The sequence below is a fragment of the Sinocyclocheilus rhinocerous genome, unplaced genomic scaffold (assembly GCF_001515625.1).
Source record: "Sinocyclocheilus rhinocerous isolate Xijiao unplaced genomic scaffold, SAMN03320098_v1.1 scaffold768, whole genome shotgun sequence".
Lineage (NCBI taxonomy): Eukaryota > Metazoa > Chordata > Actinopteri > Cypriniformes > Cyprinidae > Sinocyclocheilus > Sinocyclocheilus rhinocerous.
The window spans coordinates 826,720-841,355 of NW_015634483.1; the positions used below are offsets into that span (position 1 = coordinate 826,720).

Genomic DNA, 14,636 nt, shown 5'->3' on the forward strand with positions numbered 1-14,636 from the left:
AGAATAGGTCTGAGCCTGCCATCTTTCTTGGGGACGAGGAAGTAGCGGCTGAAAAAGCCTGACTCGCTGTTCACTGAAGGCACTGTTTCTACAGCGCTTTCTGCAAGCAGTGTTTGGACTTCGTTTCGGAGAACGTGCGCTTCGTTGTCCTGAACAGAAGTCTGAATGATACCCCTGAAATTAGGTGGCCTGCGAGCGAACTGAAGCAAGTAACCTCGCCTTATTATGTTCAGAACCCAGCTTGACACGACTGGAAAGGCTGCCCAAGCCTTGAACCGAGCTGCAAGGGGTTCTAAACTTGCGAATGAAAGTTTGCCGTGAGGGGGAACTTGCGTTCGCGAGTGTGAGTGTGGGAAGAGGAAATTTGCTCTTTTGAGTATATTATTTGTTTTTGTTCTTTTGTTATGTTTGTGGCTGATGAAATAGTGGAAATGAGTATGGAGTTTGCCATAAAATCTGTCTTCGTGTGTATTTTGATCTTCTCTCTCTTCTTTCGACACCTGGAGAGAATGGTGTGGGCATACCTGTGAGGACTTATTCTCGGAAATTTTTATTGTCTGTGAGAGAGGATCGGCACTTCTCGGGAAGACCTGCAGTTGCAGATGGGTATTCTACATCAATACTAAAGGATGGACAAAGGAAAGGAACACAATGACATAAAGGTAGAATAAAGAAACGGGGTTCGAGAGGTGGCATTAAAAACAGATTGCGCCGACGAGGCTCTCGTCATCCTCTTCCTGTGATTATCCTATCCTTAAATAATAAATTGGATGAACTAACTATAAGGGTTAAGACAGATGATTTGTTCCAATGTAGTAACTTAATATGCCTAACAGAAACCTGGTTGATGGAAAATAACTGCAATGTTGATCTTGAACAGTGGGAAAATCAATTGGTGTTGGACTTTGCCTATTTTTGGACAAGAACTGGGCAACACAATATAAATTATTTGATAGGAGTTGCACCCGTGATTACGAGATCATTTTGGTTGCAATAAGACCTTTTTATGTACCCCGAAAGTTCGGGCAGATTACAGTGATCTTTGTTTATGTTAAGCGGTCAGAGGTCAGTATGGAGGAACTTAACTTCTGTTTTGAGACAACGGACTGGCAGGTGTTCTTTGACTTAAGTAAGGATGTTCATGAACTCACAGATGTTATCACATCATATATGCAGTATTGTGAAGATACAATAATACCTGTAAAGACAGTCAGGTTTTTTTTTCTAATAATAAGCCATGGTTAACTAAAGAGTTGAAGGACTCTCTTAATGAAAAGAAGTTTGCTTTTATTCAAGGAGATACTGTGAGGGTCAAAGATAAAGAGAAGGAATTTAGAAATAAAGTAAAGATAGCTCAAATAAACTTCAAGAATAGAGTTGAACAGAAATTATACTCAGGGAATGCAAAACAGGCATGGGAAGGTTTGCATGCAATGATGGGAAGAGAAAGAGTAAAACAGTCTGTGCAAATAGAAGATTGTGTAAGGTTTGTTAATGATTGTAATAATTTTTATGGAAGATTTTATTTTAAAGATGCTAAAATTAAAAGTGAAGAAGTTCTTAAGCAAATTCCAATAAATTCAGCACCCTTGCTGTCAGAGCAGGAGGTGGCTGTATGTGTAACATATTAATGTTAAAGGGGTCATATGATGCGATTTCAAGTTTTCCTTTCTCTTTGGAGTGTTACAAGCTGTTCGTGAATAGATAAGATCCCTAAAGTTGCAAAGACTAAAGTCTCAAACCCAAAGAGATATTCTTTATAAAAGTTAAGACTGGTCCATGCCCTCCTAAAACGCCTCGTTTAAATAAGTCCCCACATGTCGACGTCACGATGTGGGAAGATTTGCATAATACCGCCCAAATGTTCACGCAAAGAAAGAAGGCGTAACTTTATTTCTCGCGGTAGTGTTGTCATTGCCGCCATGTCGTGGAGACGCTGTGTGTTTCGTTGTGAAAGCGAAACTACTTTGTTTGGGTAAGAATAGCAGAGAAAATAATAGGTCGCCAGCAAATGCAGCTTGAGGAACTGTACTTGTTGGCAACATATAGGAAAGCATCAAGTGTTGTATCTGATTTTACACACCCACTTCACTCTGAATTTGTTCCCATCTAGAGGAAGAAGGTATAAGGTCCCCAAATACCTTAGGACAGTTTATAAGCATTCTTTTGTACCAGTGGCAGTTAGAATGTTAAATGAAAGGTAGGCAACTCCTTGTGGAATTATTTACATTTTTTGTGTTATGTGTGGTTTTTTTTGTATTATCCACAGTAGTGGAAAATAAAGTTTAAAGTAACTAACTAATCAAAGCGGTAAAACATTTGGGTACGTGCTGCGTCCGCAGGACGTGACCCACTGGAAACAATTCTCCATCTCTTAGAGGTGCTCGTCCCATCTAGAGGAAGAAGGTATAAGGTCCCCAAATACCTTAGGACAGTTTATAAGCATTCTTTTGTACCAGTGGCAGTTAGAATGTTAAATGAAAGGTAGGCAACTCCTTGTGGAATTTTTTTTATTTTTTTGTGTTTCCATCTCTTAGAGGTGCTCGAAGGTAAGGATAAATGCGAGCTCTCTTTGAGGGAGTTCCAGCCGAGGCGAGAACTGACCCCCTCCTCTTCCTCCCTGCTGGATCAGGGTGGCTTTGTGGGCTCAGGGTCCAGCGCTACTCAAGGGTGGGGACCTTGGCACTTCGGGAATGGAAATCGTTTAGCCATCTGGGGGCGCTGCTGATTCCCAATGCTCCGCTTTCTGCTGGTGCTGAGGCTTCGCAGGCTGAGTGGCAGGGGCTTTCTGGCGACTAGCAGTCGCTGAACTGGAGCGCTTGGGGAGGAAGTGACACAGCGCTTCCAATGTCTTCTGAGCCTCAGAGAATCGCTCCGCAAACCCGTCCACAGCAGGGACAAAGAGGCCTTTCGGCGAGACCGGGGAATCGAGGAAGGCCATCTTTTTGGCGTCCCTGATTTTGGTTAGGTTAAACCATAGGTGGCACTTCAGCACCACCAGGATAGCTATTGTCTTGCTGATCGCCTGCGCTGTAGCTTTCGTAGCGCGCAGAGCCAGGTCGGTTGCTGTGCGCAGCTCCTTGAAAGCCTCTTGGTGTTGGCCGGACTCGTCCATGTCGCGAAGAAGTTTGGCCTGGAACACTTGTAATACCACCATTGTATACAGAGGGGATCCAGCCTGGAAGGCTGCTGCATACGCCCTGTTGGCCAAGGCCGAGGTGGTCCTGCAGGGCTTGGAAGGATGCGCCCCAGGGCAGATGGAGGACACAAGTGGGCAGCTACTGCCTCCTCCAGAGGGGGGAGCTTGCTGTAGCCCCTCTCTTCAGCGCCGTCAAAGGTGGTGAGAGCCGCTGTAGTGGAGGGATTAACTCGGGCCAAATAGGGGGCTTGCCACGTCTTGGTGAGTTCCTCGTGAACCGCAGGCAAGAACGGAACAGGCCGTTGGCGAGAGGACTGCTGACGGCATCCCGGAAGGAACCACTCATCAAATAGGCCATGGGCAGGCTCATCTGGAACCGACCACTCCAAGCCAAAATCCTCCACTGCCTTAGAGAGAACACAGATCAACTCGCTGTCTGGTTTCGGCCATGCTGGATGAGGAGGGAGGGCTTCGGGCTCTTCACTGGAACATCCCCATTCCTCGGTGTCAGACGCTGTCAAAGACATGGTGTCGTCAACAGCAATCTCCTCGACGGCAGTCTTTTCCTCTGAGGCGCCAAAGGAAATCAAGCTGCTTGCAGCAGAAGAGGGGCGTTGATCTTCCTGCATGAAGCATACCTGTGTGACGAGGCGAAAGGGGGAGGGAGGGGGGTCCCACTTCATATTAGGTGGCCTTAACTACTATGTACTTACATCAAAAAATAAGTACAATGTACTTTTTGTGTTTATGTTGTATTGCAAAACACTTCTGCTGCTATTGAGGTGGGATACAGGTAAGGTTAGGGACAGGTTTGGTGGTCTGGGTAGGTTTAAGGGTGGGCTAAGGTGTAAGGGATGGGTCAACAGTGTAATTATAAATGTAATTACAGAAATGAATTACAGATGTATTTACATGCAGGTATTTAAAAAAATATAAGTACAATGTAAAAACATGTATGTACGCAATAAGTGCATTGTATTAAATGATTAATTTAAATGTAAGTACATAGTAGTTAAGGCCACCTAATATAAAGTGGGACTGGGAGGGGCACTGAGCCAAAGTGAGACCACTTGATCCCGCTGAGAGAGACCCGCTGCTCCACTGTTTCTTCCTCTTAGGAGAGAAGGAAACGGAAGAGCAGAACGGGAAGGACCGCCTTCCTTAAAGAAGGTGATCCGCGAGCGGAGACAGGCAGCACTCATGTTCTCGCAGTGAGAACACGAGCCTTCAACGAGTGCAGCCTCTGCATGGGTGCTGCCTAGGCAGGCGACGCACTCGCTGTGCCCATCAGTCTTGTGCAAGAGAGTCTTGCACGAGCCACACTCGTGGCGCAACATTTATAACAAGGCGTGCTGGAAATTTACTCAGAAAAGTTGCTCTTTTATAAGGTGCTGGATGGCCGCAGGGGAAAGCTGGTCTTCCTCTGCCAGGGGCTCTTAGATAAGCAGAGGCGCGCAGAGCTGCAGCTTCTTTTTCGTCTACTTTGTCTTCGGCTTCATCCTGCAGAGTCAGCGAAGAGATGATCCTCGTTGCTGAAGGAGAAGGTTCTGATGAAATGGCGCTGCGAGCCGACTTATATAGAGGACGGCTCCGCCCCTTCTGGCGGGCTAAAGCGCCATTGGTTTGTGCAGCTACACAAACGTGAACAAATCAGGCTTCAATACAGAGTACTAGGAGTCAAACAGGAGTTTTCCCCATACACAATGTGAGAGAACGTTTGAAAGGGAACACATTTAATTAACTGATACAATGTTAATATAGCATCCTATTGAAATATGAATATCCATTTTGTACCATTGGAATACACTGATAACCACCAAAATCCGATGGTAATGAGAAAGTCACATCAAAGCTCATCACAAGCAGCTTTTCCACAAGCTGAGAAGTGAAATACTAAGATATACAAGATGCACAGTGCCTTCACACAAAGACCATCATGGTATATTGAAATAATGCAAAAAATATTAATTTAAAGATGCAAGATAAAACCCTAATGTACACAAATGATAAGAAAAAACTAAGAAGAAACAGTTATTTCAACAAAAAACATCAAATATGAAGTGTCATGCAGGGAATTCTGGGAAAGTCAATTTACGTTTTTTCACTGTAAATACAATATCTTATTCTTTTTCACCATATTATTCACAGTATATAGTACAGAAACTTACTGTTAACAAACTGTTTTAACTGTTCTAACTGTTAAAACCACAACCATTTATTTTACAGTGTGAGATCATTCATACAGTTATTATCTTTTAGCTTCAATTGACTGTTCCATTTAACCTTTATTACGCAGACCTTCTTTAGAAACACCATGTTTTGTAATTATCCTATGCCATATCTTAGGACCTGCATGAGTGAAGACTATGACAGAGATATATCAGTTCAGTATCAGCACAGCTTTACATATTCAGGAATTCAGTGTATTGCTGAATCCAAAACATCTATACAATTATTGCCCTTAAGGCATAATGTTCCTGTTATAAATTAAGAAGATTTTTGTATGGTCTCCACACTAATTAGGGACCATCTCCAAGTGGTGTTAGATGATTTTTGAAAGCCCATTCCTATTAGCTTCTTTTAAATAATCTCCATTTCCTCGGGGAGTGATCCCCAGGCATAGTTGCATCAAGTTGAAACAAGCCATCCACATAATGCCATTGCTGGTGATCAGGTATAGAGGAGCTCATATTTTTTTAGGCAGATTGCTGTAACATCTTATGAGTTCCCCTTTAATGATGCTTTTGGCCTAACATGTGTAGGGAGTTAAATTCAAGGTTAACATTAATGTTCTATAACTTTAAATAAGATCTAGAGGTAATATCGCGAGAACAGATTAGGATCGCGGGAGAGAATGATCTAGACCAGTGGTCGCCAACCCGTCGATCGCGATCACTGTCCCAGTAGATCCCGAAAAAAAAAACAGTAAAATAAGTACAAAAATGCATTACATTTATGGGGTTATATTAATGTATCACTGAAGGGAACTGTCTTGAGAAAAGTTTCGATGGCAATGGCATTTTCTTCTCCATATAAAGCGCAACTCTGCTTTGTTTACAGCGGTTTAAAAAGGAAATGCTATATTGCGGTCGGTTCATAAACAGTGTTGCCAAGTCCGCGGGTTTTAAATTTGAAGTACAATCTGGGATGTCTTTTTCTATCAATTCTTCAATAGGTAGATCTTGTCTTTCATAAAGGCCGAGGTCAGGGATCTTGGGCCTAAAAAGGTTGATGACCACTGATCTAGACAGTTGTGAGAGCGTAGAGGGAGAGATGACACGCTCTGTGTAATCGGATGTGGCTGATTCATGATGTTTACCTCTTCATGTTTAATAAATCAAGTGTTATGATCTGCCGAGCTCCCTGTCGGTGTCCTCCTTGGATCAAAGCCAAGAACCCACGAGCCAGAGCGTGGTAAGAACTGTGAAGCTCATATATAGAAACAACACGCGTTACACATGCATAAGCTCAACTCCAATACCGTCTCACATATCACACCTCTGTGCTTGGGCAGATGCCCAGTGGCGGTAACCCAACCTAGGTGGCCCTCCACATGGACAAAAGAGGATCTTACCTGTAACTCAGTTATTTTCTGCAGCTTAGGAGATGTGCCCTCAAGAACCATCAGTGCCAGTGGGACAGGTTAATCAGAGCAGCATTTAATCACTAAAATCCATTAGACATCAGTAAAATAACAATGCTGATATTATACTCAGCGAATTTAGATATCACAACCTGTCCAGTCAGTGTAATGTTCTGCTACCTCTGTAGAGGGAGCCATCGGGCCCTGTATAATAGATGAGACAAAGAAGTTACTGGTCACAGAGCAAGGCAGAGAACCATTTGCTGAAACTATTAAAAATTGGTTGCTTCTGTGGTTTGTATTAAATGTATCATGATTTTAACTGACTTTCTTCAACAATAGTCCCTAGTTTGTTATTTACTATTTTTTACAAGCTCTCATCTCTTAGAGGCATTTGAGAAATTAAAACTCTTAATTACCATTTGCGCTGTGGATCTATAAAATCAAACATAGAATTTTTGAAATGCCTGTAGCAGTTCTCTAGCATTTCTGTCTATGGTTTTTCAGCTGAGATGTTGTGCTTTACAATAAATGGTGTTATCACTTATAACACATGTTCAGATAACAGCATTTAGCTGACTTTTGAATGAGCGAGAGAGAGCTCTGAAGCATTCAGGACTGGTAACAGTGCATTTTCATAAATTTGTAACTTTATTATCTTTAGACTCTAACCCATCTTAAGGCTTGTTGCCATAAATTACATGTACTTTCAAATAAATGTATTTGTTTATATATATATATATATATATATTTACGTTATAGTAGTGCAACTCACTTGTTAAAGTCTATTTTTTCTCCATCTTTCAAACCCACAGAAAAATAAATAAACCAGACAGACAAGCAGACAGACAGACAGACAGACAGACAGAAGTGTGAATCCAATCCAATTAAGGTAAAAGCATTTTTTTAGGGACATTCTTGATGCAATCCGGATCAGACAACTTTACCCTTATTTCTATCCATTTTATTTATCTAATAGCAAAAACACTACCTGACTGTCTAACCACTAAGTTTGAGAATCCTCTGTCTGAATGGAAGAGCTTGAGTCTGGGTCTGGGTTTGTGATTTACACTAGCAGCTCAAGCCTCTGCTTAGTTTCTCCCCCACTTTTAATGGAGTAAGACCTCAATACACCTGTCCTCTACCAGTGAATTTTACACCAGACCACACCGATGGTCACAGAAGATGGTCCCACGTCTTTGCTTGCCCCAGGAAAGAACGAGATGCCCCCCGCACCCCCCCAGCCGTGATGTCATGAAAATGAAAAATTATGGTGCACCTGCTGCGTACTACTGAGGAGGGACGTGCAGAGAGTTGGGCAGGGGCTCAAATGTAAAAAAAGGGGCATCGCCCTACAATTGCACCTACAGTGGGAGGTGAATGCTTAACATAAAACTTTGCGCGTTGCATTAATATTCTACCTTATATTCCTAACTTATCTGTTGGCAGATCAAGAATGCCACCAAATTATAATTGCCTGCATTCTCCACCATTAACTGTAGAGGAATGACAGTTAAACCCCATAGAGAAACTAATATGCTCAATGAAGACCAGTGTTAATTTCGTCATAATTTTCGTCAACGACATTTTTTTCACAGACGAAAACGTGACGATAACTAAATAAAAACTCCTTTTAAATGACAAAAACAACGACGGAAACCTATTGACATTGTTGTCAATGAATAAAAACAACACAAAAATGTTAGGGAGGGACGATTGGGAAGAGATCCAGTCAGAACGAATGCGCGGAAGAGGGTAGATGGGCACATTTGAACTGCAACATACACACTTGCTGCACATCTCATAAAACGTAAAAAAATGTCAGCGTCTGGAAGTAAGAGAAGAGCAGACAAATGGATACATTTGAAAAGCATGACGACGCGAAATACACACAAAATGATGTCAAATGATCCGTTTTGACAAGCATTCACATAAACACACCTGGTTATATCTTAAGTCAGGGGTGTCCAAACTCTGGTCCTAGAGGGCCGCTGTCCTGCAAAGTTTAGCTCCAACCAGCGCCAAAACACCTGCATGGAAGTTTTTAGTATGGCTAGTTAGACCTTGATTAGCTAGTTCAAGTGTGTTTAATTGGGGTTGGAGCTAAATTTAGAGAAGCACTCAATAAGTGTGATTATTCTTTCTGCCATTTAGTGAAACACGGCTCACGTCATTTGGACATGGGGATACGGGCGACCCGCACCATATAAAATTAAAACACATTTTATAGTAAGCTATCATGAGTACAGTCTTCATCTGATGTGAGTATATGTCATTCAGATGACTCTTCTTATTTATTAATGTATCCACCTTAGTTTTCCTGTAAGAGTGGGCAAGGCCATTTGTAAATTTTATGGGTCTGGCTTCCGGTGCCATTTGCTTCCAGCTATTTTTAGCTGTACAAAATAGCTTGTTCTGCTGCTTGATATTGCAAATTGGTGTCTTACCATTATTTTAATGTATTATCTGAATTATGAACACACTGGTTTGTAGTGCAAACAGTCTTACCGTTTACTGCATGTTGTCTTGCACATTCACAAAAAACAGCTTACTTCCACGTTGAAAAATAAGGTGGATAGTGAAGGGGTGGATTTCCAATCTGGTATTTTGTTACAGGCGATGTCTGTATTTGGTATCTGAGAGGTGACTGAAGGTCTGACCCATGTCAGGAATGCAGTAGCTAACAGTGTTTAATCATATAGCCCAGCTTTCATAAAATAAATCTGAATCATTATATAATTAAATGCTATATTTTATATAAAGAGAGTTGTTAGTTTGAACTTTGTTCCTTTTTATTTTGTTGAACATTGTGAATGTTTATTTATTCTGTGGTTCTCATGATAGCTGTATGAAACATGTAAAGACCAACTGTGCCTAGGGCCATAAAGGTCACTAACGCTCCACATTTATCACTAGCCCATATGTACGCTTAGCATTTGTAATTCTTTTTATGGTTTATAGCACCATTAGTTGATGTTAAACTATGACAGTAAAGCATGTGTAGAAGTTTGTATCTGTGCTCTATATTGTTCTGTTCAAGTAATGTGCTGCACTTCAACCTTAATGGGAAAAGATATTGTTTTATCTAATGGTGTATTTGCAGGGGTTGTTTAAGAATATGATAGGCGTGTGACCATGCCAAAGGACAGTCTCCAGGAGAATCAACAGCTGCCCAGATGAGAAGATTAATGACTCACCTACGACCCTTACAATAGTTGCTTACAAACGGAACTTAGTGTTGCCAAGATACTGTCTTTAAATAATTTACGTGAAGAAAACAACACCATGTTTGGATGTTGCTAGAATTATCTATACTGCTAACCTATCAGAACCTGTAGAAGTGTTGTAAATTGATCATCCTGAAGGATCTAAGGATTCTTTGTAGCAACTTGTGTGTGTCACTTAAAGAGAGCAACCAAACATTTGTGTTTTTACTTTCTTTCTTTTATTTTTTATTCATTCATTCATTCTATTCTAAGTTAGTTCAAGGCTGGATCCTCTTACTCATTTTCAATGGCCTTTGGAAATGTGGAGAACTCTCTGTCAACTGAATGTACTGCAAATTTGACTCCTGGTCTTCATCAGTGTTAATTTCGTCATAATTTTCGTCAACAACATTTTTTTTCACAGACGAAAACGTGACGATAACGAAATAAAAACTCTTTTTAAGTGACAAAAACAATCATGAAAATCTATTGACACTTTTGTCAATGAATAAAAACGAGACGAAAATGTTAGGGAAGGATGACATGTTAGTCAAAATGGACAATTTGACATCATTTTGTGTTTATTTCTCCGTTAAGACACGAAAGAGAACTGAATTCAGTAGTCGTGCGCTGTTTGAGAAGTGCTTTTCTGTGTGCACTCAGAAAACCGGACCAAAACTTTTTCGCGTCGTCACACTTTTCAAATGTATCCATATGTCTGCTTTTCTCTTACTTCCAGACACTGACATTTTTAAACATTTTATGAGATGTGCAGCAAGTGTATGTAAGTGTATGCTGCAGTTCAAATGTGCGCATCTACCCTCTTCCGCGCAGGAGATTCGTTCTGACTGGATCTCTTCCCAAATACCAATCATTCCTCCCTAACATTTTCGTCTCGCTTTTATTCATTGACGAAAATGTCAATAGATTTTTGTCATTGTTTTTGTCATTCAAAAAGAGTTTTTATTTCGTTATCATCTCGTTTTTGTCTGAAAAAATATTAAATAATATTAAATGAAGGATGCAAAACGAAGGCTGCCTTCAAAGGATCCTTCTGATTGAAAAGGCCTTCAGCGATATTTAATGACGTGGCAGACGAGCTGCAGCCTTCAGCCTTCCGTTTGAGAAGCACCCTTTGGCTGCCGCATCTGTAGATACGCAGCATACGCTAGTAGCGCAGTGTTGTTTGGAGACACAAAGAGCAGCAATGGAGCATGCTTCTAAAAGTGCTTTATCAGCGAAGACAACAGGAGAACCAGTTCCTGTACGATCGAAGAAACAGAATAGGTCCAAAGCCAGAAGACAAGGAAACCCACATAGACAAAAAATGAGCGTAAACGTTGCCTACGCCATACACAAGATGGAAAGATTTGATGACGGAGAAAATCCTGAGATAGGGCTGCACGATTAATCAAATGCGATTGTCATGCGCATCTTGTCAGTAAAGCCGGTTCTGTAATCAGTAGTAAATCTCCATCACATGCTTTCAGTAGGAGCAGCATTTACTACACAGAGCATTTTTCAATTTCTGTGCCTGAACATCTACAAACATAAAAACCTAAAGCATCATTTAATTTCTATCTTTGTGCTATAGGCCTATATAAATTGTGCTATTACTTGTAATTTGTTCATTTGTTATTATTTACTGGCTGTCACTCGTCTTTAATAATGTTTAAACTTTATATTTATGTTTATTTTTGGCTAGTGATTTTTGCAGTGGTATCGGAATTGAAATAGAGAATTGTAAAATTTAATTGGTATCTAAAATATTGGTGTCATATAAGCTTATTTATTAGAATACAAAATTGTAACAATGATAACAGCAAATATTTTATTTTTTGTGGCAGGGCCAGTGAAAATGTTGGCAGGGCAAGTAAAAATTTGAACCACTGTGATGAAACTATGGCTCCATGTGCTTTTTAAAACCATTTTCATAGGTTTAATGTTATAGTATCGGCTTGGAAAATACGTTAATTTGACTAGAAACACCAGAGACCGGAAATGTAAAGCATCGTTTCAGTCAGGCGAGACTTCCGCGTTCAGGAAAAAGTTGGATAGACGAAAATAATTTGGCAGCGGTGGGATTCGAACCCACGCCATCGAAATGACTGGAGCCTAAATCCAGCGCCTTAGACCACTCGGCCACGCTACCATTGAAACCTCATAGGTGACATATTATCCTTAAAATTAACACCTCAAAATCATAGTGACTTACAATAAACAAAAGCATTGATACAAATGGTATTGAACAGCTCTCGGCTCAATCGTTGATTTAATTATTTATTTTACATAAACTGCAAGTGTCATACGTTTCATAAAACTGAATCGTTAGAAACAAAACGTCTCGGAACAACTGTAAGCATTACATTTGGTGATGCTGACACTGGCAATAAAATGAATACCAAAAACACGAAAACATCCGCTCGGTTTGCAGACCACTAGAGCTGGATGAGCAGGTTTGTTCTTTATCACAGTGGCTACGTGCAGCTAGTCCTCACCAGTGTGGAGTCCTGCCCTGCCCCCAGAACATGCGATTCTACTATGGCGAAGGGCCCTCTCATGAATATTAATTACGTAACGTGCCGTTCACCTAGTGCGATCACTTGATTTGATTTTGGAATGTGGCGTTTTTGAATGCTGGGCTTTTGAATATTAATTTACAGGAAATGTTAGCACGGATAAATTAATATTCATGAGCCAAGCCCTTGTCTTAGTAGAATTCGTAATATTCCGCTGAGCTCGATAACAACATGAGGCTCCCCCATAAAAGGGCATGTGATTGATTATGGCCTTATGGCACATGGCTGTCTTTGAATAATAATCTGACATTTTATTCTTTATGCAAAATCTGTTTTTTTCCCCAATATTATATATATATTTGTTTATTTTTATATATTCAGATATTATTCAGACCTAATATTTCTCTGAAATGAAATGAACTGTAAGTACATGAATGTATTTTTAATAAAGCCAACTAGAGGGCTGAATATGCAGCATTGACGCTGTGCTGAGTTATGCGAGGTTGGACGAATCAACACAAGGGAACATTTGCTCGCAGGCCAGAACACGTACTGCGCATTTCTGCAGATGCACAGTAAACCTGTCACTGTCCAGTGTGCTTGAGACACAGCCGCAGCTGAAACTTCCCTTCAAACCTGTTTTTATACAGTCTATGGTTCAAACGCGCAATTCTTTGTTGAATTGGCTTCCTTTTTAGAAAGGGCGTGAAGGCGATTCGAGATAAGAGAGAGTATCTGTCTCCTGTTTTCGTTATGTCTTCATTCTAGCAGCTGTTCATTCAAACGTAAGGTATGTGACATGCACTTTCTTTCTTGTGGTCTGTACTGTTACCACCTTTGAGCTGTTATGTTATGATTTTTTTTTGTTTTGAACAATTATGCAACAAATTACATTAAATGTACATGTAAGCTTTAAATGAAGGACGTTGTAGCTTCAATGTATTAAAATAAAATGCTTTTGTCATCGCAAACTGATGTTTTGAGTATATTTGGCAGAACAACTATTTGACGGGACAATGGAATGCATGAACAGGAACAGGTTTTTCTCGGACTGACATTAACGAATAACGTTACCTTCACATTTGATCAGCACCGGTTCATCTAAAACAAAATCTGTTTGCATTTTTGTTCTGACAATGCATCTGCTGATGTAGCAGTATTTGACACTTATTCTAATGTGCTTGTTTGTAGTTTTGGTGCACAACACAGTGGGACATCATGGCTGAGGAGGAGCTCATGTTTAATATGGAGGAGGTGGGAAGTCCTCGGGATGGACCTAGATGTGCTAAGGGAAGAGTGGCTTTCCAAGATTCCAATGCAAGTGATGATGATGATGAAGATGATGATGAAGATTACCTCCGTATCTGCCCCATCACTGACGACCCCATAAGCCCAACCAAAGGCTTCTTTGACTACCCAAAGGACGTCTTTAGCAACCAGCAGCTTTCGAATTCATTGCCCAAAAACTCCTTCACATACAGGGTGAGTCTTTCCCAGTTAATCTACACTTTACTGTAAGCAATAATACAGTACAAGAGGTTGTGCTTGATTTTGAATATAGTCATGTGTCCAATACAGCACGACTTCCAGTGCCTTATTGCTTTTATAAAACTTTTACTACATAATAAAAAAATATTAAGGGCACAAACTTTCATTATAACCTTATTGTATTAAGCAGCCACATGAAGTAGCCTCTTCTTAGATAAATGTAGTCCCTAGCATGTAAACAAATGTTATTTTTGGACCAGCATACCACTATTTGTACTTTTTCTGTAGTACACAGCATGTTTATTGTGTGCAGTATCAGAATTTTTTGAGTGTATGGTACTTGCATAACATTTTTGCAAAAACATGCAGTATACAGCAACTGTATGCCACAATGCAATAGTGGTAAATGATTCTGAAACAACTTACATAGAAATGTATAATAGCTGTTTTTATTTTTGAATTACACGTTATTAATATAGTCATGTGACAACAATGTGGCATACTAGTGATTGAAACATACATCATTGCATAATGCACAATGTTTGACATACTATTTTATACTATTACAATAGCTACTATATTATACTATAACAATAGCTACATTTCGCGTAATAGATGCATACATTGTGTATGTATTTTAGCATGACTGTAATGCTGTAATGCTGTATCATTATCCCTGGAACTATCCATTTCATGATCGT

General features: G+C 40.3%; 1 protein-coding gene and 1 non-coding gene across 2 annotated transcripts in view; one reads left to right on the plus strand and one right to left on the minus strand.

Annotated features, from left to right (window-relative positions):
* Positions 1 to 11,998: 11,998 nt before the first annotated feature.
* Positions 11,999 to 12,080, minus strand: trnal-uag (transfer RNA leucine (anticodon UAG)). The gene has a single exon. It is a non-coding gene; the product is annotated as a tRNA-Leu (tRNA).
* Positions 12,081 to 12,931: 851 nt separating this feature from the next.
* Positions 12,932 to 14,636, plus strand: part of LOC107745669 (eukaryotic elongation factor 2 kinase-like) — a 13,562-nt gene continuing 11,857 nt past the window's right edge. The window contains exons 1-2 of the mRNA XM_016559593.1: positions 12,932 to 13,178; positions 13,639 to 13,929. Of these exons, the coding sequence (XP_016415079.1) occupies positions 13,666 to 13,929 (264 nt within the window). The 5' untranslated portion in view covers positions 12,932 to 13,178; positions 13,639 to 13,665. The remainder of the gene's footprint in view (positions 13,179 to 13,638; positions 13,930 to 14,636) is intronic.